This window comes from Fukomys damarensis, unplaced genomic scaffold, assembly GCF_012274545.1.
Source record: "Fukomys damarensis isolate Sample0158 unplaced genomic scaffold, DMR_v1.0_HiC HiC_scaffold_13, whole genome shotgun sequence".
Lineage (NCBI taxonomy): Eukaryota > Metazoa > Chordata > Mammalia > Rodentia > Bathyergidae > Fukomys > Fukomys damarensis.
Window position 1 is genome coordinate 34,391,403 of NW_022900925.1, and position 23,319 is coordinate 34,414,721.

Below are 23,319 nucleotides of genomic sequence, written 5' to 3' on the forward strand. Positions count from 1 at the left end.
CTTTATTTATTTATTAACACGGAAGCGCCCGCTCGGGGGGCGCCTTGGCCGAGCGGGGAGGGACGCTGACCTGGAGCCGGAAGGACCGGGGTTCAAACCCCCAGGCTCCCCTCGCTACCGCGTGGCCAGAACTCGCGCCTGGGACAGGTGTCACGGCCAGGCTCGTCACGCTGGCAGGACAAAGGAAACCCGATCCAGGGGCTCCCCCCCGCCACGTGTGTAGTGAAAACTGGTAAAATAAATCACCTGTACAACAAACACTTGTGTGACAATTTAGGAAGCTAGCCCGGTCTGGTGGCGCACACCTGTGATCCCAGCACTCGGGACACCGAGGCAGGAGGATCCTCACGAGTTGGAGGCCAGCCTGGGCTACCTAGCGAGACCCCGCCTCAAAAAAATGTTTTAAACGTACTGTAGTGACAAGAAAACATACCAAACCCAAACTCCTTACTAAATAACTAGCACATAAAACCCCGCTCCTGTACTGGAAGCTCCACGCCTGTGTCCCACGCGGCCCCAGGAGCCACAGCCGGCACACAGCCCCTCGTGGCAGGGTTCCAGGGCGCTGAGTCTCCGATTTGTCCTAACCCTGCCTCTGTGCCCAGCGGTTGTGGCTTTGACGGTCAAATGTGGCCACTTTACCTTCAGAAAAGCAAGCATCCACATTGTGTTCTCGCTCTCTCTCTCTCTCTCTCTCTCTCTCTCTCTCTCTCTCTCTGTCTCTCTCTCTCCCCACCCCACCCCCGTTTTGGTTTTTAAAACAGGGTCTGGCCACGTATCAGGCTGGCCTTGAGCTCACTATGTAGCCCAGGCCTTGAACTTGCCATGATATTTCTGACTCAGCCTCCTGAGTGCTGAGATTCACTGGGCTCAAAAACAAAATTCTAAAAAAGGCCCCCGGGGGGAGAGTGTTTTCGACGCGCGTGGGAGAACCTGAGTCCGATCCTCAGTACCGGGCGTGGGGGAGACAGGGCTACATGCAAAGACACGGATCTCTCAATTACATCATGAAAATCTCCATCATTTAAAGATCGGGATGTGCAGGGAGATGAAGCCGGAGCAGGGAAGCTATGAGCAGGCAGAGGCCTGGTCACCAGAATCCATCCCCACACCTGGGGCATCCAGTTGAGATGTCCAGAGTCTGCTGCCAACCCAAGACTCTGTGCGTCTGGGTTTTTTTTGTTTGCTTTTGCAGCACTGGGGATTGGACCCAGGACCTATGCACGGAGCTACACCTCCAGCTCTTTTTTCATTTTGATTTGTTTTGTTGTTTTGGGAGACAGGGGCTAGCCCAGCACTTGCCATCACACCCAGCAACCTTTAAGGAACTATGGGCAATTGGTTTCCTTAAAAACCTAACCAATGGCAGCTTTCACCCCTATGGCCCTTGGGCATCCCTCACAGGAAGTGGGCAGTGGAGCCACGATGTCCTATAAAATTCAAAGATTCTAGGCAAATTTCACGATTCTCCCTCTCTCTCTCTCTCCCTCTATCTCTCTCTCTTTCTTTTGAGACAGGGTCTCACTATGTAGCCAGGCTGGCTTTGAATTCCCAGTGATCCTCCTGCCTCAGCCTCCCAAGTGCTGGGATCCAGGAGGGTGCCACCAGGCCCGGCTTGGTTTTTACATATTTGAAGCAAGGAGCAGGGCCGCATGGTCAGTGGGAGGCGATCAGGGTTTCTGGACCATTGTGTAGAGTTCCACTTTGACTGCTTTTCTCCCTGTGGGAGCAGAAGGAAACCCTTATCCTGTGTATAAATAGTTCATGCTATTAAAAAACAAGGTTAATAGCTGGGTGTGGTGGCACAGGCCTGTAATCCCAGCACCCTAGGAGGCTGAGGCAGGAGGAGCATGAACTGGAGCCCAGCCTGCATTCGTGAGAACCAGTCTCAAAATATAAAGTGACTCTGGGTGTGGTGGCCCATGGTTGTACTCTCAGCACTAAAGAGGCTGAGGCAGGCAAATCCCTGAGTCTGAGGCCAGCCTGGGCTACATAAAAGAGTTCAAGGCCAGCCTGGACTACATAGCGAAGACAGGGTCTCACTTTGTAGTTCAGGTTGGCTTTGAACTCTCCATCATCCTGCCTCAGCCTCCTGAGGACTGGCATCATCATGGGTCTCCAGATGCCTGACAATTTTCACATCATAAAAGAAAAACAGGAAGCACGATACAATTCTAAAGACTTTATTTAAGAAGCAGTTCATACATTCATGTACTTTGGCTGGGGTTGTTTTGTTTCTAGCATAAAATTTTACCCAAAATGACCCAAGTTAGGTTTCAAGTATGTCTGCAGTTTATGCAAGGTTAAGGCTAATTTTTTTTTTCCTGGGTACAGGGGATTGAACTCAGGACTTTGTGCTTGTGAAGCAGCCACAGTGCCACTGAGCTAAATCCACAGCCCCATCGTTAAAGCCATCTTTAAGGCCCAGGTTTTTTTTTTTTTTTTTAAACTGGAAATCAAACTCAGGACCTCGCCCTTGCTGTGGCAGGAGAGGTGCCACTGAGTTACAACCCCGGCTCCCAGGCTTTTCTTTTCTTCCCCCTGGTACTGGGGATTGAACCCAGAGGCTTCACACTGAGCTACATCCACAGCCCTTTTAAAATATTTTATTTTGAAACAGGGTCTAACAAGGTCACTACATGCACGGGCTGGGCTTGAAATTGAGATCCTCCTGCCTCAGCCTCCCAGAGGGCTGGGATTACAGTTGTGAGGCCCCGCGGCCGGCTCCCAGTTGGGTTTTTGTGTGTGTGTGTGTGCGTGTGTGCTCAGGAACTCCTCAGACCCCTTATTGACTTTAGCTGTGCTTTAACTGCATCCCATAGACCCCCAGTTGCCCTACCTGATGTACCCACACCCGCGGGGACCCATGGCCTCGCCGCCGCTCCCCGACCCTCATCCCACCGGATGTCCACTACCTGTCACCACTGAGGCCTGGCCCAGCTGCCGCTCCTCAAGGCAAAGACCCTGGTTTTTCAGTTTTTTGAGTCCACCAGAGAGAACCAAATGAAAACGTGCGGACGTTAGTGACGCTGATGTCTCTGGTGGCCATATGATTTCCACCGGAGTCTCAAGGCACCAGCAGCCAACGCGTCCTTCTGCTGAGATCAGACGAAGTGGCTGAATCAAAACGCAGAACTTCAGAAAGAAGGCTCCAGAACTCTTAATGCTTGTGATTTATAAGGTCCCCACTGCCCTGATCAATGATTGGTCCATTCCTAATGACCCTTAAACGTTGATTGGCTCATCTACTTGCCCTGCCCTCCACCGGTAAGAGTTCTCATTGGTAGGCTGCATTGCCAGTTCCACCTTTCTAGATGCCCGCAGCCAATCAGCCCCGAGCTTTATGTGGAACACTGGAAATGGTTCTTGAAGTAGTGCAGCGCCAGCTTGAACTGGATCTGCGCCTTGGTGTTTTCTCGGTAGATGCTGTAGTTCTTCTCCAGCATGGCCAGCTCCTTGTCTGTCGGCGGTGCGCGGGACTGGTGACCCATGACCACCTCTGGGCAGGAGCCCACCAGTAGGCTGCCCAGCCCGTCTATGAAAAACTCTGCAGAGAGAGAGCGGGAGAAATGGGATCTGTCACCGGCCGGCAGGGGGCGCACAGGCCGAACGCAGCTGTGTTCGTTTTGAGACATGGGATCTTGCTATGTAGCCCAGGCTGAGCTGAACTCATGGCCTCTTCCTGCCTCAGCCTCCCTCCTAGGGCCGGGACCACAGGCATGCACCACCACGCCTGGCCACCGGTTGCAATGTAGTGCGAAAGGATTTCTGTAAAAAGAGATGAAGTAGGACGGGAAGGAGGCAGGGGACAGAGCTGCAGGGCTGGAAGGGGAAGTGGGTGTGAAGGGAGGCGGAGTCGAAGAGAGGTGGAGCGGGCTGTGAGCTCCGTACTTTGGGGTCGTGGGGACAGGGGCCCGCGGGTATGGCCCTCGGCTTCCTGGATGTCCCCAGCCCGCCCTTCCTCACGCCCACCTAAGTGAGCCACCCGCTGCAGGCGGGGATCGAAGCCGACCCTCTGCAGCCTCTCAGTGTGGGCCAGGAAGAAGTTGACCACCCCGCTGGTCACCACGCAGCTGGGAAAGCCGTCCAGGCGCTGGAAGGACCCGGGCCTCCGGTGAAGACAGTCCCCGGCTTCGCTCTGCTCCAGGAACAGCTTGAACTGGAATGTGTTTCCCTGCACGCTGCCGCCCACCTGGCGGGCGACACAGAGACCAGGGTTCCTTCTGTCTCCTCCGGGAAGCCTCCGGCACAACCCGGATGGCCCTGTCTAGCCGGGCATGGTCACACACACCTAGAATCCTGTCACTTGAGAGGCTGAGGTGGGAGGATCTCCGTGGAGGCAAAGGTGGGACTCACATCTCTCCTGGTTCCAGGTGGCCCTCACTCCCCTCCCTCCCGGCCTCCCTTCTGCCTCCCATTTTTCCGTTGCTCCAGGCCTCGCCCCTTACCACGTCCAGCTCCGTGTTCTCCAGGACCTCGACCAGAGTCTCAATCTTGCTCTTGGGGATGAAGACGAAATCGTCATCCACCCAGAGGACGTACTTGGTGGTGACCTGAGAGATGGCCAGGTTCCGTCCCGCAAACCAGCCCTGGAAGCCACAGGAGTTGAGGTCAGTGGTCCCCACCCTGGTGACTAAGCAGAGTCCCTGGGGAGATTTCCGAGTCCCCAGAGGGATGAAGTCACAACCTACAGGGTGAACCCAGTGTCCAGCTGAGGCTGGGAACTGCTGGTTACAGGGAGTCCAGGTTTCAGGAGAGCTCGGGAGCTCTCTGTGTGGCCCAGGCTGGCCTCAAACTCCCAGCGATCCTCCTGCCTCAGCCTCCTGTGGGGATTGTAAGCGTGCTCCACTATCCTGGTGAGACAGTCCCTAGCTGGGGTGGATTAGTCGGGACAGAGATGGGTCTGATGCTGGACCGTAGGTCAGGAGCTCTTGGGATGCAGACACAGGGCCATTTCTAGGCACCCACATGAAGGAAGCCGAAATAGCTGTCCCTGAGTGCTGGGAGGTGGGGTGATTTCCTCTGAACCTGGGTTCACAGAGGGACTCCCTGCTTCTGGGGACCGCATGCTGCCCTGCCTGGGCCGAGCCTCACTCTGGAGCCCCCTGCCGCACCTTCCCGAAGGGCATGATGTAATGCTCCACGAGTTCGTCATCGATCTTCACGGGCTTTTCGCTGTCGTCCGCCACGATCACCGTCAAGTCTGGGTAGAACTTCCGGATGCTCTGCAGCAAGGTCTTCAGCTTGTGGGGGCGCAGGAAAGTCTTGGTGGCAATGGTCACCAGGTTCCGGAGCTTCCTCTCTGGACAAAAACCGGGTGACCAGAGTCTCCCCTACGGGAAGCCTTGCTGCCTCCCCACAGGACCTGCTGTCTTATTTCTGAGACACGATCTCGCTCTGTAGCCCAGGCTGGCTGGGCTTGGACTCACAGGGATCCTCCTGCCTCAGCCTCCTGAGTGCTGGGATGACAGGTGCGCAACACCATGTTTGGCTTAAATAGCGTTAAGCAATGTAGAGAAGGGATCCTAGACTTTCTTTCCTCCAAACAAATCTTGTGGTCAGGAATCATATCGGACCCCTTCTCCCCAGTTCAGAGCCTCCCCCATTTCATCACGAGGAGCCCACACAGAGGTGAGGACAGGGCTCACCTGGGCCCGGGTCGTACAGCTTGGGGATGACAGGGTAACGGATGCTGATGGGGAACTTGGCCACTGCAGACCCCGACTCCAAGCTCACTGGAAGAAGAGAGGCTGTCAGGGCCAGGAAGCAGGGGAGACGGCAGCGGGGGCCTGGCTTTGGGCTCCTGACTTTCTGGGTACCCTGGGGCAACCGGCTGAACAACATTAAACTCTCCTCTCCTCCCTGTGCTATGTGGTAGGCAGGGTGGGCTGGGGATCCTAGGGTCTGGGTTTTTTATTGTTTTGTTTTTGAGACAGGATCTGATTGTGTAGCCCAGGCTGGCCTTGAACTCACAGGATCCTCCTGCCTCAGCCTCCTGAGTGCTGGGATGACAGGCGCGCACCACCCCGCCCAGCCTGAAGATTTAGCTTGGAGCACTGTGCAGGCAGCTAACGGAACCCATGAGCTGCAGCTTGAGTATGGGACCCGCAAGTCTGGGGTGAATGTGGCAAAGCCGGGAGAGCACTGGGTCGAGTCGCGGGGAAGTTCAGTATCAGGCTGGGGGGCTGCAGACAGGGAGGCCCAGGGAGGCCCCGAAGGCAGGCAGCGGCGCCTCACCCACGTCCACACGGTTGTGCTGGTAGCCGGTGCTCGTGTAGGTCACGTGCTGCAGGACGAAGTTCAGCAGCTGGCGGTTACTGGTGGAAATGGTCAGCCGCTTCTGGGCCCTGCCCTGCACCACACTGTCCGGGACATCGGCGAGGGTGTTCAGTGTCCCCAGAGTGGCCGTCAGGTTGACCTGGGGAGGATCGCATACACTTCGCAGCTACGCAACCGACCACCGATCGCAGCCACTCACGTCTAGACCTAGAGGTCGCCCCCAACTGGCCTGTGATCCCAGCTCTCAGGAGGCTGAGGCAGGAGGATCTCCAGGAGTTCGAGGCCAGCCTGGGCTACAGAGTGAGCTCCTATGTCAGAAAGAACAAATGAACAAGAGCTCCTCTGCCTCCCCTGCCTTCCCCAGCCCCGATGGGAGGGTGCTACAGGCAGAGGTTGGAAAACTGCTTTCCTGAGATGGGCACGATACCCACAGTGACCAGCAGGGGGCAGCACATCAGGGCGCGAAGCAACAGACAAGAGGCTGGCGCCCCCTCTGTCGGGGGGCTCCAGGGCCCCTCTAGTTTGAAGCCCTGCCTCCAAACATCCCATCTCTGGGCCTGCAGATAGCATTCTTCTAGACTCTGACTCCATCTGCTTCTTTTTTCTCTTTCATGTGTGTGTGGGTAGCTCAAGCTGGCCTAGAACCTAATCCTCCTGCCTCAGCCCCCCCGTGCACTTGGACACAGTTGTGAAGGTATTTTTAAAAGCAAAATTGCAGCCCCCTCAAAGAAAATAACCTACAGAGTGAAAAGACAATGTGTGGCATGGGAAAAAACGTTTGCCAGCTATTCCTCTATGAAAGGTTCGTATCTAGGGTTCATAAAGAACTAAAGAAATAAAATATAAAATAAACCCAGAATAAAAGAAACAATCAAAAAATGTTGAGCAAGTAGGGCTGGAGATTTAGCTCAGTGGTTCTGCTGCCTGTCTCGCAAGCTCAATGTCCAGCTTGATCCTAAGTACAAAAAAGAAAAATTCAGGGATTAAAAAATGAGTGAGCCAGGCGTGGTGGTGCAGGCCTGTAATCCCAGCACTCAGGAGGCTGAGGCAGGAGGATCGCTGTGAGTTCGAGACCAGCCTGGGCTGCATAGTGAGTTTCAGGTCAGTCTCGACTACATAGTGAGGCCCTGTCTAAAAAAAAAAAAAAAAAAAAAAAACAAGTAAAAGCACAAGTTCTCAGAAGTACAGATGGCTGATAAATACAGGAAACATTGCTTCTCATCACCGCCATCAGAGAAATGTAAATTAAAACAACACTGAGATTCCAACAAGAAGCCGTCACCAAGAAATCAGATAAGAGCAAATGCTGGTGAGGCTTCGAGGGAGAAGGAAAAGGATCCCTTGTACACCGCACACGGGAATGTAAACCAGCACTCGCACTGTGGAGATCTATGCAGAGATTCCTCACAACACCAAAACTAGACATTCCATCTGACCCAGCTGTTCCCCTTCTAGGAAATCTTCCCGAAAGAGTTAAGGATATCCTATTGCAGTGATCCATGCATAACTCATGATTATAGCAGCACACCTCGTAATAGCTAAATCTCAGAAGTGGCCTATATGTCCATCCGCGGATGAATGGATAAAGAAAATGTGATCTTACATGCAGTGGAGTACTACTGTGCCGTAAAAAAGGATAAATGAGTCATTTGTGGGGAAACGGATGCACTTTGAGATCATAATGTTAAGAAATAAATCAGACACACAAGCATAAATATGACATGTTTCTCTTACATGAGAAACTTGAAGTGTAAATAAGTTCAAAAGCAAAATAAGGGCCAAGGATTTAGCTCAGTGGTTCCAGCGCCTGCCTCGCAAGCGCAAGGACCTTAGTTTGATTCCCGGTGCTAAAAAAAGAGACGTGTTATGGCTGGACATGGTCATGAACTCTGGAGGCTGAGGCAGGAGGATCTCCATAGAGTTTGAGGCCAGCCTGGGCTACATAGTGAGTTCTTGGCCATCCTGGACTGCACAGGGAGACCTGTAAGACTTGAATAAGCGAAAGCGACTCCATGCTAGTAGGCCAGAGACTGTGCTTCTTCATATGCTAATTGCTAACTTGGCTAACAGCCCGCCCAGGGACAAATAGTATGACAAAAGGTGACCGTAGAACATTTCCTGTATGAGATAAACAGTGTGCTTGGTCCTCTGATAGTTCTGTGAATGCCCTGACCTATGTTTGAACTTTCTTATTTAGAAAAACCCTATAAAAAGGACCTCAGCCCCTGAGCAGTTGCCTCTCGGAGCTACCTGGCTCCGGGAGCGCCGTCTGGCCAGACTCATAAAGGTCTATTTACCATCTAACCTGGTGTGTTCCTTCCTGGGTTTCTCGTGTCTCCGTCGAGCTCCCAGAGCCTCGCTGGGTTTTAGGACCCAGCATCGCAGAGGCCTTTTCAGCGGTTCACGCTCCGTGGAGTGGAAGGGAGACTTTAGGTCTTACAACCCTGTCTCAAACAAACAAAACCACAGCTCTTTGCTTTCTGACCGCCGTGCAGTGAGCAGCCCTCTTGTCTTGCTAGCTGCTGACTGAAACCCCTATAAACTGAAATCCAGGCATCAAAATTGTGTCCAGAGGAGAGAGAACCTCACAGACCAGCAGCCATGGAAGAAACGGAGAAAGATTACCAAAGAGCTACAGTTCCCTGCAAGCTGAGTCTCAGCTGGGGCCACGGGTCCCAGCGCCTTCCAAAGAGCCGGGCGGAGGGAGGCGGAAGAGGATGCTGTCCTGCTCCTTCCAGAACTCTCTAAGGTCAAACCTGTATCCCCACAAGTGGCTGGCATTTGAGCCATAACGCTGTACTTTGGTTGCAAGTTACAGCTAAAATTCTGATCGCAACCCAAGGTGTGTGTAGGTCGGGACGGTCGTAATTCTGTGCTTTGGATGAGGAGGGCTGGATTTCAAAACTTGGATGGTGGACCCCTTCCACCGTGCGCACAGAAAGCAATACCTGGCCTTTGTTGGGTCTGGGCCAGGACTTAGCTGCCAACAGATGACCAAATATTAGGCCTTCAGGGTCACCTTAAGGGGTCTCTGCCAACGGCGGCGCCCATTCTGGAGGTGGCTTTATTTGTGGACGTGTCCCGGGTGCCGTGGTGAAGTTCTTGTTTTTTTCCGGAGAACATTGTAAAAACTCACAATCCTGCCTCAGACTGATCGGGGTCTCAGTCTTTCTCCAAGGGTTTTCAGAACAACCGGGCTGAACGGGGCAGGAAGCTGGCAAGCCTTTTGTGGGGCCCCATACTGAACGCCACTGGTCCCTCATCTCTGGGGGCAAGATCAGCGCTACTCAGGGTTTCTCCTTAATATGGAAAAGGTCACCAGAGAGGTGCCCCACGTCGGCCACACAGACCCGAGGAAAATGCAGTCTGGCTTTGCTTCTATTTGGCCCCGAGAGTGCTGGCTTCAGCAGCACACAAACGAATCATGTCCCGGAGTCCAGGCCGCAGTGAATTACGGGCAAAGCTGTTCCCCGTGCGTATCAACAAAAGCAGAATAAAAGGTTTCAGTAGGAGACTTAAAAAAAAAATGCCAGGCATGGTGGCGTGTGCCTGTCACCCCAGCACTAGGGAGGCTGAGGCAGGAGGATCGCCTTGAGTTTGAAGCCAGCTGGGCTACGACAGTGAGTTCAAGGCCAACCTGACTACCCAAGGTGGCGGTGGCCAGTGGGAGCTCTGTTCGCTGCTTGGTTCCCAGCCGGCCGCCCTGGGCGGAGCCTCAGAAGCTCAAGCCAGAACCTTCTGTACCCCCAGTCGCCCTCTCTCCAAGTTTGTGGTAGCGACAGGAAGCTGAGCAGCACCCAGCAGAAGCCGCAGCAGCGCCTGGACTGCGGTGTCTGCATCCTCTGGTGAGACTTCGTGTCACCCGGGAGTCAGCACCAGCCCCGGCGGTGCTGGGAAACCCCCAGACACGCAGGCTTCACCGGATGGAGGGCCGGGCTTGGGCAAGGCCCTGTGGGAGGAGGAAGCCAGGTGTCCTGAGCAGAGGACAAGGGGGCGCTTACCTCATAGACCGGGACATCGGGCCCTTCAAACCGGAGACCTGGGGGCCATAGGAAAAGGACAGGAATGCCATCAGAGGACAGCGAGGCTCTCCCTGACCTCTTGGACTCCTACACATCCCTGAAAGCCCCTCTGAGTGTCACATGTTCGTGGTCACTCCCCTCCACCAGGGCTGCCAGAGGGGCACTGTCCTCCCCAACCCAGGTGTCCAAGGCCCCGTGCCCACCTGGCTTTGGGCACTGTGAGTACACACAGCCCAGAAGGAATTACACTGAGGGACAGAAAGCAGGGCCCAGCACGGGAGGCTGAGGCAGGAGGATCTACACAACCAAACCAAACAGAACAATAACAAAAGACAGTCCCCACTGGGAAAAGTGAAATTCTAGCCATTCACATGGTGACAGAAGGTTGCGTGACAGTGAGAATATTCTTAACGCCCCAAACAGTGCACTTAGAAATGGTCAAAATAGGGCTGGGGATTTAGCTCAGTATTTCTGGCTCCTGCTTCAAAAGCTCAAGGATCCCGATCCCCCATACAAAAAAAAAAAAAAAAAAAAAAAAAAAAAAAAAAAAAAAAAAAAAAAAAAAAAAAAAAAAAAAAAAAGGTCAATTTCATGTTCTGTAGCTTTTACCACAATAACAGAATCAACCCCAAATGGCAATTGTTTGTTTTGTTTTGTTTTGAGACAGGGTCTTCCTATATAGCCCAGGCAGGCCTTGAACTTGCAGTGATCCTCCTGCCTCAGCCTCCTGAGTGTGAGTGTTGATGGGCATTGCTGCCACACCTGGGTGTCGGGTGCCTTGGGTCATTGGGATCCTGCTCCTTGGTGGAGAAGGCTCTGCTGGCTCGACAAGACACGCAGGATCCCAGGTGTCCTTGTGACCCAGGGCGACACACAGGTCTTTCCTGGGTCGGGGGCCTGTTTGCCTCCCAGGCGCTCAGTGGAGGAGGCTGGCACCCTGGTTGCACAGTGACCCTGCCCTTGGCTCTGAAAACAGGTACGACACTGAGCTAGCGGTGTGAGTGTCCCCCGACTGATACATGCATTCTCTCTCCTCCTCCTCCTTCCGGGACTAAGGATTGAACTCAGGGCCTCCACACTGAGTTACCTCCCAGCCACGCCCCCATCTTTATTTTAATTTTGAGACAGGGCCTATCGAAGTCACTGAATTGCCCAGGGTGAGCTCCAACTTGAGACCCTCCTGTCTCAGCCTCCCGAGTGCTGGGATGCCAGGCTCAGGGGCCACCAGCCTTGGCTGTTGACGTTCTTTCCAAATGCCCTCCCTGGGCTTGGCTGTAGGACTCCCCACCAGCTTCACCCCAAGATTCTAGAGGCACCCACGTCGGTGCCCTGAGAGTGACCACTTCCATCCGCTCCTTTGGCTCGGAGCCGGGCGAAGGCCCACTGTCAGTCTCCACAGAGGCCGCACCTACCTGGGATGGGGATTGTGTTCAGCGGCATCACCACCACGCCGTGCACCGGGTACCCGAAGGGCAGGTTGGGCTGGGCCAGCAGGGGCAGGGGCTGCGGCAGCCCCTCTCTGCGGGAGAAGCGGATGTGAGCCCAGGTCCTCAGGATGCTCCCGAGACAGCCTCAGCTGCCCCTTCCCCACCTATCATTCCAAGAAACTCCTGAAGCGATTTACAGCGAAACACATTTAGAAAAGCAGAGTCACTGGGTGAGGTGGCGCAGGCCTGTAATCCCAGCACGAGGGAGGCTGAGGCAGGAGGATCGCTATGAGTTTGAGGTCAGCTTGGGCTACATGGTGAGTCCAAGTCCAGCCTGGAAGAGAGAGGCCCTGCCTCAAAAAATAAATAAAAATAAAAATTCATTTTGACATAAGGTCTAAGTTGTTCAGGCTGGACTCAAACTTGTACCCTCCTGCCTCAGCCTCCCTCAGTGCTGGGATTATAGGCGTGTGCCTCCTCTCAGCACCTTTTTTTCCTTTTGCTATGAAATATTTTATACATGCAAAGCTCTAGAAGCTACATTAAAGAACAAAGTCCTCAGGCTGGGGATTTAGCTCAGTGATTCTGCCACTTGCCTCGAAGTGCAAGGTCCTGAGTTCGATCCCGGTACAAAGAAAACAACGAAGTCCTCAACCCGCTTCACCTGTCTGTTCCCAATCAATTCCACCCTCCCCTCCGTGTCACCTCCTCTGGAAGTGCTTGTACTCGGCGTGTCTCCTGGCATCCACCCCCAGAAGATCGCTTTCCTTGTAGGCCTTCCGGAAGTTGTATCCTCCTTGGCTCTGGGCGTTTTCACATGTGCATTGGTTTTTAGGGAACAGCCTGAAACGAACAAGAGAACTGGGCTCAGTGGCGCATGTCTGTGGGCCCAGCCCTGGGGAGGCTGAGGCAGGAGGATCACCGAGAGTTTGAGGCCAGCCTGGGCTACGCAGTGAGACTCTGTCTCAAACAAAGGGCACCACAGGGCAGGATGCCGCAGGAGGAGCCAGGACAGAGGTGAAACACGAGGCAGGGAGAGGATGCCAGGGCCTCACCAGAGCTTGTCCCGGGAGAAGAGGCCTCGGAGCTGCTGCTGGGGTAGGAGGCTAAGCGTGGGGACCTCTGGTGTGGGCAGCAGTGGGCTCTTTAGCTTGAGGCTGGGCAGCACTGATTCAAGCAAGGCGCTTCTGGACACAATGAGCACAACGCCCAGGCAGAGTCCTAGGATCAGCCCCAACTTCTTGAGGAGCCACAGGGTCCTAAAGCTGCAGGGACACAAAAAAGAAGCAGTTAAACTCTCTCTGTGTGCAGAGGATGAAGCCAGGGCCTTTGCACAAGCTAAGCAAGCAGCACAGCACTGAGGTTACGTCCCAGCCTCTGTTAAAATACCCCTCCCCCTCCTCTTCTTCTACCACCTTTTTTGTCTTTTTGAGACAAGGTCTCACTGTGTAATACAGACTGGGCCTGGAACTCACAGCAATCCTCCTGCCTCAGCCTCCCAAGTGCTGGGATGCTTCTCAGTTCTTAGCAGATCAAGTTGCAAAATATATAATGCAGGCAGGGGTGTACCACAGTGGTGCCCACCTGTCTGGTATCCGCATGGCCCTGGGGTGGGTCCTATTCTGCACATGTGTGTTCATGTGGGGTGGTGAGCAGCACATTCTGTTTAAGGGCTCTTAGAGCCGGGGATTTAGCTCAGTGGTTCCAGCACCTGCCTCACAAGCACGAGGTTCTGAGTTTGATCCCTAGTACAAAACAAACAAACAAACAAAAACCCCGCCACAAGCAGTACAGGAAGCTGCAATAAAACAGAAACAGTTTATCATGTATTCTCACACTGTCTTGATAGGGAAAACTTTAATAGCGAAAACTTAGGAAATGTCACAGTATAAGATAACTTCTGCCCCTCGCTCTGCTTAGTTCAGAATTAACTGGTACCAGAGACACCGAATCTCTCACAAAACTTTGTAAGGGAAAGAACCGATGTTAGCTTTGTTAATCAAACAAGCTCCTTTCCCCCTGGCTAGAGTAGGTAACTGAATGAATCTTAAAGGTAACTTCCCTGACAAAGAACTGCATCCGGTTGGAATTCAACTGCCTTGCTATCACGTTGTGGGCATCTGTGAAATGCAGTGTAACCAACTGAGAAAGATCAAAGCTGTAAAACCCCATAAAAGAAGGGGTTGTAACCCAGCGGCGGGTGGTCAGGGCACCCCATTAGGTGTGATGATCCCCATTGATGGAGCAAACTTTTTTTTATTTTACTTCCATCCTGCTGTGTGTCACTTGCCGTCTCCTCCCCTTCCGTAACAGTCATTCAAAGGCAGCCTTATACCAAACTGTCTCCCCAGCAGTGTGGAAATTTTTACTAGTTATTTATTTATTTTGGGTACCAGGAATGGAACTCGGGGCTTCATGCTTGCCAGGCAGGGACTGCATCAGTGAGCAACATCCCCAGTCCTATGTGGAAATTTTCGTTTCATTCATTTATTTGTTTGTTTGTTTATTTATTTATTGGTGCCAGGGATCAAACCCCAGGACCTTGCGCTTTCGAGGCAGGCGGCGGAACCACTGAGCTAAATCCCCAGCCCCCAGCCCCTACATGGGAATGTTTAAAAAGTCTCAAAGCCACTCAAATTGTAGTCCAGTTATAGCCAAGTGTGATAGCTACCTGAAGGCCTCCGGAGGCAAAGAAACTGAGCAGCTGGGCATGGTGGCGCATGCCTGTAATCCCAGCACTCAGGAGGCTGAGGCAGGAGGATTGCTGTGTGTTCCAGGCTAGCCAGGGCTACATAGTGAGACCCTTTCTCCTCCTCCTTTACCTCCATCTGCATCTAGACTTCTTCCCACACCCACCCCAGGTCACTACCAGAACTCTCTCCGCCTTTATGTCCTCTCCCACACCAGGATCCTGGTCATACAGAGGAGATTCTGTGCGTGCAGGAGTGCACAGCTGTAGTCCCAGCTACTCAGGAATCATTTGAGCTCAGGAGTTCGAGACCAGCCTGGGCTCCCTAGCCAGACCCTGGCTCAAAACCAACTCACCAGCCAGGCAGTGATGTATGGTTTGTAGTCCTAACCCTGGGGAGGCTGGGCTGGAGAATCACCAGGCATTGGAAGCCAGCCCGGGCTACAGAGTAAGATCCTGCCTCAAAAACAAAAACAAGTGCAACAAAACCCAGCTAATCAACAAGCCAATGAAAAAGAAATTGCGTGAGGGCCAGGGATTTGGCTCAGGGGTTCCGCTGCCTGCCTCGAAGTGCGAGGGCCAAGTTGGATCCCTGGCACTGAAAAAAGAAAGAAAGAAATTGAGTGAGATTAAGGGCCAAAATAATTGGCTCCAATAATTGGCTGTTTTTCCTATCCTGTAGAACCAAAATCCCGAGACTTGGAAGCTCTCGGTGGGCCTGTGCCTCACTCCTTCCCTGCCTGCCGGATCTGGGTTATTTCATGCTCCCAGCTGCTGTTTGTCCTGGGGCAATCACACCTTGGGACTGATGGTTTAGGGTTAGACTTTAACCAACTTTAATGGTGAGCATTTTTCCTCTCCTGTCAGCCTCACTGTGTGTACTTATGAACCTTGATTTTGAAAACCTACACTGTATGGAAGTACACTTCTTTCATGCTTCTAGAACAAAAAACAAAAGGCTTAGCGTTAATTGAATGTTTATTTTTGGGTGCTAAACTTAACAGCCAGCCTGGGAAAACCTGAGTGGAGATTATTCAATATTTTTAGTAAAAAAAAAAATTGTCCTTTGTTCCAACAGAATATGTAGAATATGGGCTTGGATGTAGTCATTTTTGAAAGATAAAAATGCTTTGTTATAAGCCGGGCATGGTGGCGCACGCCTGTAATCCCAGCACTCAGGAGGCTGAGGCAGGAGGATCGCTGTGAGTTCGAGACCAGCCTGGGCTACATAGTGAGTTCCAGGTCAGTCTCAACTACATAGTGAGACCCTGTCTCAAAAAACCAAAAAACCAAAAAAAAAAAAAAAAAAAAGCTTTGTTATTATAGCTAAAGTAATTAAAAAATTGTCAAGTTTCTGAACATCTAACAAAAATTAACAAAGAATATGCACGTACTCTTTCCTCTTTGGGAGGCTGAGGATCGCTGAGTTGGAGGCCAGGATGTGCTAGAGAGGCCCTATCTCAAACCCCACCTACCTAAAACATTTTTTTTAAAAACCCCAACCTAACAAAAATAATGTGCAGGCAACTATGTGGGAAAAGGGAACCATTATACACTGCTGGGGTTTGTAAATGAGGTCAGCCTTTGCAGGAAACAGCATGGAGTTTTCTTTAAAACCGAAAACAGAGACGTCCAAGGCTCCTTGGTTTACACTCCTGGAAATGGGGTGGGGATCCTGGATGAGCCCAAGAACCTGGCTGGTCCCGGGTAAACCCTTGCCGCGCTTTCCGTCTAGAGCAGCCCGCTGGGCGCTCACTGCACTCCTCCCGCTTAGCAGAAGGTGACCCTGGCGGCACTGCAAGAGGGCAGGGAGCAGCCAGGAGTGGGCGCACCTGTAACCCCAGCACTAGGGAGGCTGAGGCAGGAGGATCGCAAAGTTGTGCCCAGCCTTTAGGGACTTAGCGAGTTCCCGTCTTAAAATAAGAATAAAAACCAAAAAGGTCTGGAGATGTACCTCAGTGAGAAGGCCCTGGGTTCAGTCCCTAGTACCGGAAGAAAAAAAAAAAAATGCAAGAGAGAGCCACAAAGCACTAAAGCTAAGCCAACCACGAAATGAGGAAAAGGACTGTGCCTCCTAGTGCTCTCCGGCCAGATGAGGCTGTGACTCTGCCAAGGGCTTCTCAGGTTCCATGGACAGAGCTGGAGGTAGTTGCCGGAGGGGGCTCCTGACACACTCGGGGCTGCAGTAACCATGCCCGCCCAGCCCTGTGCACCCTGCAGAAGCCAGGTTACCAAGGCTTCCCTTCTGCTTTAGAAATAAACTTCATAATCAGCCGAGTGTGGCAACGCACACCTGCCATCTCAGCCCGTGGGAGGCTGAGGCAGGAGGATCGCTGTGAGTTCAAGGCCAGCCTGGGCTACATAATGAGACCCTGTCTCAAACACCAAACCAACAAAATTAACTTCATGGTTTCTGTGTGCTTTACCACAATGACCTCTGTGAACCTTCACAATGAGGGCAAAGAAGGGCCCAAGGAGACAGCTGGGCACAGTGGTGCGTTCTGTAACCCCAGCTCCCACGGTGGCGAAGCTCGGAAGACCTCGCTTTCAAGACCCGTCCAGGACAGAGCTTATTTCAAACAGTTTAAACAAAATGAAACCAAAACAAAAGCCAATGCCTACAAGGAGAAAGACAGAAATATTCAAATAGACATCAAGATGGTGACGTTGGATGAGTGGAATTATTCCAAAGTGATTTGGGAGCAGAACCAGGGCTGTGGCCTGGTGATAAGATGGTGAAAAAAGAAAAAGATGAAGAAGCCAGATGTGGCGACGCACACACTGGGGAGGCTGAGGCAGGAGGATCGTCTGGAGCCGAGGCTACCCTGGGCTACGCAGTGAGATTCTGGAGGGGGGCATCCTGTCCGAAGGCTCCAAGTGGCTCCCCAATTCTCCAAGTCCAGGCCTCCACACCTTTGTGGTTAATATACGTGTCCCACACGTCACTCCCCAGCGGAAGTAATAAGGGCCTTATGGTTGGACTTCCCCTCCCTCCCTTCCCTCCTTGGCAAGGTTGGTTCCTCTCTTTGCCATCCCCTCCCTTTGGCCCAACACTAAATTCTAAGGGGAGCCCCACCCACATGGCTAAAATGTGAACTGCTAAGTACATTTCCTTCAGAACGTCAGCTGACTCTGGGGTGAAATCAGAATGTGAACCCACCCGCTACCCTGTGCATAAATAACACAGGGCAGATGGACCAGAAACCCGGTTGCGAAAACTCTGGAGGTCGGGGATCTGCCCCACTCTGTAAAGCCCCTTGTGCTCCAGAATCCCCTGAGACTGAGTTACTCAGACAATCACTCCGAGTGGGGTGCAGCAGGCAGTACAAGCCTGTCGTCCCAGCACTCAGGAAGCTGAGTCAGGAGGATCACCAAGAATTCGAGGCCAGCCTGGGCTATATAGTGAGACCCTGTCTCCAAAACCCAAAACCATCCAAACACACACACACACACACACACACACACACAAGACAGCAGTTCTTCCATGTGCAAAAGGGCTGGCCGTAGACTCACCCCAGTTCTTTGCTACCAAGGGCCAGGGCCTGGATATGGGCTTCTGGGTGGTGGGCAACCTGCCTTAGCCTGGCAGTACTCTCAGATTGAGGTAGAAGAATAAAAAAAACTAGGAGGGGCCGGGGATTTAGCTCAGTGGTTCCACCGCCTGCCTTGCAATCGCAAGGACCAAGTTCAATCCCCGTACCAAAAAAAAAAAAAAAAAAAAAACCCTAGGAAAAATGATGTGGGGGGAATAGATGTAACTCTCAAACCTGCTGGATATCTGAAATACAAGTTTGTGTTCTCGAAAATCTGTAGGGCTGGGTGTGGTGGCGCAAGCCTGTAATCTCAGCACTCGGGAGGCTGTGGCAGGAGGATCGCTGTGAGTTCCAGACCAGCCTGGGCTACATAGTGAGCTCCAGGTCAGTCTTGACTACATAGTGAGGCCTTGTATCAAAAAAACCAGAAAAAAAAAAATCAATTGTAGGAATAACAGAGGTTAAGAGTAGGGAAGAAAATCTAGATACAATATGTAAATAAAAATTTCATTCACCAGAAAAAAAAAGAGTAGGAAAAATTAAGACCAGGGATATAGCTCAGTGGTGCTGTGCCTGCCTGGCAAGCACAAGGTCCAGTTTGATTCCTAGTAGCAGAAAGAAAAGAAAAAAGTAAGAGAATTTTATTGAGAAAAAATAACTTCTCTCTAAGAGAGACAGAAGGAGTACCCTGTTTCCCAGAGTGTTTTTATGGAGCAATGCCATGAGATGAGGAGGGGTCAAGGAAGCACAGCCCCAAGTGGTGGCGCACGCCTGTAATCCCAGCACTCGGGAGGCTGAGGCAGGAGGATCCCTGTGAGTTCCAGACCAGCCTGGACTACACAGTGAGTTCCAGTCAGTCTCAACTACATAGTGAGACCCTGTCTCAAAACAAAAACAAAAACAAAAACAAAAACAAAAGGAAGCACAAAACTGTATTCAACTAGTAAGATTGCAAGTACAGTTGCTTAGGTAGTATTTGTCCAATGGGAAATCTGCAGGTGGGTATGAGGCGGGACAAAACTGGTCAACCAATAAGATTATGACAAGTATAGTCACTTAGGTAATATTGATTAAATGGGGATCCAATGGGGAAGCAGGCCATGTAGAAAGGTACAAGGACCGGAAGAAGGATTTTTGGTAAGGGATGGGTTAAAGTATTGGTCCCCACCCCGGTGATGGTGATGGATCCCTATTTAAAATATCAATCAGTGCTGTCCATCCCCAGGGAAAGTACATGGGTGTAGTAGTTTCTCTCTTTTTACGATGCCAACTGGTGGATGTGCCTCAACTGTTTTTTATGCTGAGGGCCCAGTTTTGTCTAACCACCGTATAATAATTTCTAGCTTAGCTATCTGCAATAAAAACAGACAAATGTTTTTTTCAGATGAAAACTGCAGTTTCGGGACTCTAGCCCAGTTAGTTCAATCTCTCTCTCTCTCTCTCTCCCTCATCTCAGAACACAATAAGCCTAGGAAATCCCAGCCCCCGCCAAAGTGAGGAGATGGCCCGTCCCTGGGGAACAAGGACTATTTCCCCAATATCTTCCCGTGGCCGTTTGTCCATCTCTCAGTTAGAAAAGTCCACAGATCTCTACCACCCAAAGCACTTCAAGATCTCAACTTCCTGTCTGCAGGACTCCGCTTTTGTCCGAGCCCCACGCCCTTCCTGAGTTCACCCCGAAATTCTCTGCCTGACCCCTGCTGTGGCTTGCTTGCTTGCTTGCTTGTTTTTTTTTTTTCTTTCTTTCTTTTTTTTTTTTTTTTTTTTTTGTTTTTGTACCCGGGATCGAACTCGGGTCCTTGCTCTGAGGAGGCAGGCGCTGGATCCACTGAGCGAAATCCCCAGCCTCCCCGTGGCTCTGAAGGACGGTGACCTGCAGAGTCCTGGAAGAAGTGTGCTGAGGCTCCATGGCTCCCGTCGCAGACAGGCAGGTTAATAGATATCCCGTAGGCAGTTAGGCGGTGCTAACATGGAGGAGGATCAAGAAACACACACTGATAGCCGGCATTGTAAAAGGAGAGAAACCAGCACAGCCACATAGATAAATTACTCGGGTGGAGGACGGAGATCTTCCCGGAAAGAGCCCCGACCCACCCCTCACTGAAAATCCTTCCGGTTCTTTGTATCCTTGCTATGTGACTCGCTCCCCTATTGGATCCCCATTTAATATAATACCTAAACCACTTTACCTGCCATACCTTTTCCTGGCTACCGGGGACTGAACTCAGCACCTTGCACTTTCAAGGCAGGCAGGGTGCCACTGAGCTAACTCCCCAGCCCTGCCATAATCTTATTGGTTGATCCTAACTTTGTCCACTGTGTGATTTCCCATTGGATCTCATTACCCAAGCGACCTTACTTGCAGTCTTACTGGTTGACTACAGTTTTGTCCCACCTTGAACCTACCTCACCTCGTGGCTCTGTCCCATCGAACACCTTTAGTAAGAAGGATCAGCGGGTGGCCCGTTTTCTGTCCCTCTTAGACAGAGGCTGTCTGTCTCTTAACAAATCTTTTCCTACTCTTAACAACTCTGTTGCTCCTAGAGTTCATCCTTCGATGTTAGAGGACACGAACTCGCGTTTTGGAGACCTGGCAGGTTCGGAGTTACATGTCTTCCCCCTACTTCACTCTGAGCCCTCAGGGTGAGGCGAGGGGACAGGAGGGTTTATGGCTGGCTGGGAACTACCAAGCAGACTCAGTAATGCAAGGGGAAGCAAAGCCTCAGTTGCAGCCTTCCATTGGTTATAATTAGCTTTCATTAACGTGTGGGCATCTGAATGAATGGTCTGTTCATTGTGGTGCTGGGCATGGAGCTGAGGACCTTAAACCTGCCAGGCAGCCACCCTACCACTGAGCTCTATGCTCAGGCTTGTTACTGTAATGACTTTATAAATGCATTCAAATGTTCTCGGGTTCAACCCATATTCTGCTAAATACCGGTAGATATAACGCACATAAACTGAAGCTCTCGGAGTTCTATTTATGTATTTACTCTGGCACTGGGGTTCGAACCCAGGGCCTCTGCGTTGAGCTCCATCTCCGGCCCTTTTTATTTTGAGAGAAGGTCTGGCTAAATCACTGTGCAGCCCAGGCTGGGCTCCGACTTGAGACTCTCCTGCCTCAGCATCCCAAAGTGGCGGGGTTATTATAGACAGGTAAATTTAGGAGATATACAAGGCAGGCAGTCAGGCAGGGGCCTCAAGGGAGTGGATACAGAGGGCAAGTGAGGCCATTTACTCAAGGTTAAGATGTGGAAGGGAGGAAAGACCACACCCACACACTTCCCTCACCACCTGGTGGGGCAGATTTCTGTGAAAATCCTGACTCGGTCCACACACCCTCGCCAGGGGCCCCGCGTGATGGGACTGAGCGACCAACGCTTATAGGGTGACCATAGTTTCGTCCCACCTTGTACCCGCCTCAAGGAAACACCTTTGAGAAGCGGGCTGGGCGGGCAACCGTCTTTCCGCACCCCTTTCTGTCTCTGAGAAGCTCTCTGGGGCTGGGGATGGAGCTCAGTGCGCCCCTGGGTTGGATTTCCCAGTACTGCAAAAGAAAAAAAATCCAAAAAATAGCAAAACAAAGCAAACGGCCAGGTGCAGTGTTCTTGTTTGGGAACCAGAAATGTAGCTCGGACCTGCTCAGGTAGGAAAAGCGCCCGGTTCGATCCCTGGCCTTGACCTGCGCGTCCGGGGGAGAGCGCGGCGCCTTGACCCCGAGTCCAGCGGCATCTTGAGAAGCCCGGGGGCGGCGCCTCCGGCTCCCCGGCCCCACCGAGGCTGGGGGAGGGGAGGCTGCGACCAAAGCCGCAGCCACGTCTCGAGGTCGCCTCCTTCCGGGTTGGATGTGGACGCCTCTCTGATCGTCCCACACGCACCCCGACTGTGTTTCCCAAGATAAGTTCCTTATCGATATTTGATGTGGCCCAGACTTTGAAAAAGTCAAAGAAAATAAACTTGGGGGTCTAAAATAGAGCATAAAACATATTTCTGATCTTCCTTTGTAGTTTATCAAAGTTAATTCACACCGGGTGTGGTGCAGACGCTCGTAATCCTCAGCTGGAGGCTGAGGCAGGAGGGTGTAAAAGCGAGTTTAGCCTGGACAATTTTCTCCGAAAAAGGGATGGGGCTGGGGGCAGAGCGCCTTGGGTTCAAGCCCTAGTATCACAAATCCACCGTGAAAATGTAAAAAGAAATGAATTTGCCCTTTTAATGCCAGCCCCCTCCTCACCACATTAACCCCGGCGGGCTCTGCACGCCACCGCGGAGACGACGCCCCCTCAGCCTCCAAGCTGCGCCGATCTGGAAAAACCAGACTTTCCGCCACCTCCGGAGACTTTGGAAAACCTGGGGAACGCGGACGGCCCTGGGGCGCTGCCTGGCTCGGCGGCCGCTGGGGACCCTCCTGACTCTGCGGCCGGTCCGCGCGGCCCTGATCATAAATCGATACCGTCGCGCCCTTCCCGCGCCCCCGAGACCGGGTCCCGCCCTCGGATCCACCGCGACACATTCCCGGTCCCCACGGACGACCTCCACGTCGGGTTGTTACCCCAACACCTGGGACTCTGTTCTTGGGGTCCCAGTGGAGGCCGGGCTGGGGCCGCGACCGTCACCCGTGCGCGCGGACACTCACCCGCTGGAAGTCATCCCGGAGCGCGCGGCCGGGTAACCACTCCGTCGACCGCACAACGCAAGTCCCCTGAGCCGCGCTGGGCAGGTGGAGAAAGCAGCGAGGTTTGGGGCGGCGCCGCCTAGCACCCCACCCTCCGCCCTGACCGGACTCTCTCTGCGCTCAGTCAGCAGCTTCCCACGCCCAGAACCCCGGTCGGTCCCTTTGGTCTTCCACGCGTAAAGGCCTGCGATGCCGCTGTCCCACCGGCGGCGGTGACCTGAGCGTCCTCTGCCACCGTGGCACTGAGAGGTGAGTGCAAAGGAGGAAACTGAGGCAGAGAAGAGCGAGCAGCTAGCAAGGGAGGAGCTGGGACGGGAATCTGGGGCTCCAGGGCCGCAGGGAGTCAGCGCTCAGAACCCGGCGACTGGGACAGACCTGTTGGCTGGGGACCCAGTGGCTTCCGCAGTTTATTCACACCCCGGAGGGGAAAGGGCCCATCGAGGCTGGGCAGAAAGCGGGACCAGTCGCCGGCTTCTCGCTGCGCTCCCTGCCCCTGCTTCTCAGGCTTTGAGAGCCTCGCACGGCGCGGTTAACCAAGATGCACACTGAGCAAGCGCTGCAGCCCGGCTCCCACTTCCTGGTTTCCACCTCGGACCTCTTCGTCCTTCTCCCCCGGTGGCCCGGCGCACTCACATTGCGATTTCCGGCCCTCGCTGCGGAGGTTGCGTCCCCGCTGCACCCCCGCCCGGCTCTCGCC

General features: G+C 52.8%; 1 protein-coding gene across 4 annotated transcripts; it reads right to left on the bottom strand.

Annotated features, from left to right (window-relative positions):
• Positions 1–2,576: 2,576 nt before the first annotated feature.
• B4galnt2 (beta-1,4-N-acetyl-galactosaminyltransferase 2) lies at positions 2,577–23,319 on the bottom strand. Of its 4 annotated transcripts, none has more exons than XM_010620123.1 (12): positions 22,998–23,319; positions 13,313–13,439; positions 12,784–12,993; positions 12,434–12,571; positions 11,714–11,820; positions 10,281–10,318; positions 6,238–6,418; positions 5,649–5,735; positions 5,115–5,302; positions 4,449–4,589; positions 3,973–4,192; positions 2,577–3,547 (listed from the first exon to the last, which is right to left on the bottom strand). In XM_010620123.1, exons 2-12 carry the CDS (start codon positions 13,387–13,389, stop codon positions 3,342–3,344), a joined length of 1,593 nt encoding a protein of 530 aa, XP_010618425.1. In that variant the 5' UTR covers positions 13,390–13,439; positions 22,998–23,319; the 3' UTR covers positions 2,577–3,341. The 4 variants fall into 4 exon arrangements, with proteins under 4 accessions (XP_010618425.1, XP_010618428.1, XP_033618884.1 ...); XM_010620126.1 differs by lacking the exon at positions 13,313–13,439 and adding an exon at positions 22,584–22,659 and having other exon boundaries at positions 22,998–23,318; XM_033762993.1 differs by lacking the exons at positions 13,313–13,439; positions 22,998–23,319 and adding an exon at positions 22,584–22,677.

Bases quoted from the DNA above. Each gene is read 5' to 3' on its own strand.
- B4galnt2 (XM_010620123.1), bottom strand. From the start codon at position 13,389: ATGTGCTGCTCACCACCCCACATGAACACACATGTGCAGAATAGGACC. The intron at 4,590-5,114 runs GTGCGGCAGGGG...TGTGGCTTCCAG, and splicing joins ACATCATGCCCTTCGGGAAG to GGCTGGTTTGCGGGACGGAA. The intron at 3,548-3,972 runs GTGGGCGTGAGG...CTCTCTCTGCAG, and splicing joins GCAGCGGGTGGCTCACTTAG to AGTTTTTCATAGACGGGCTG.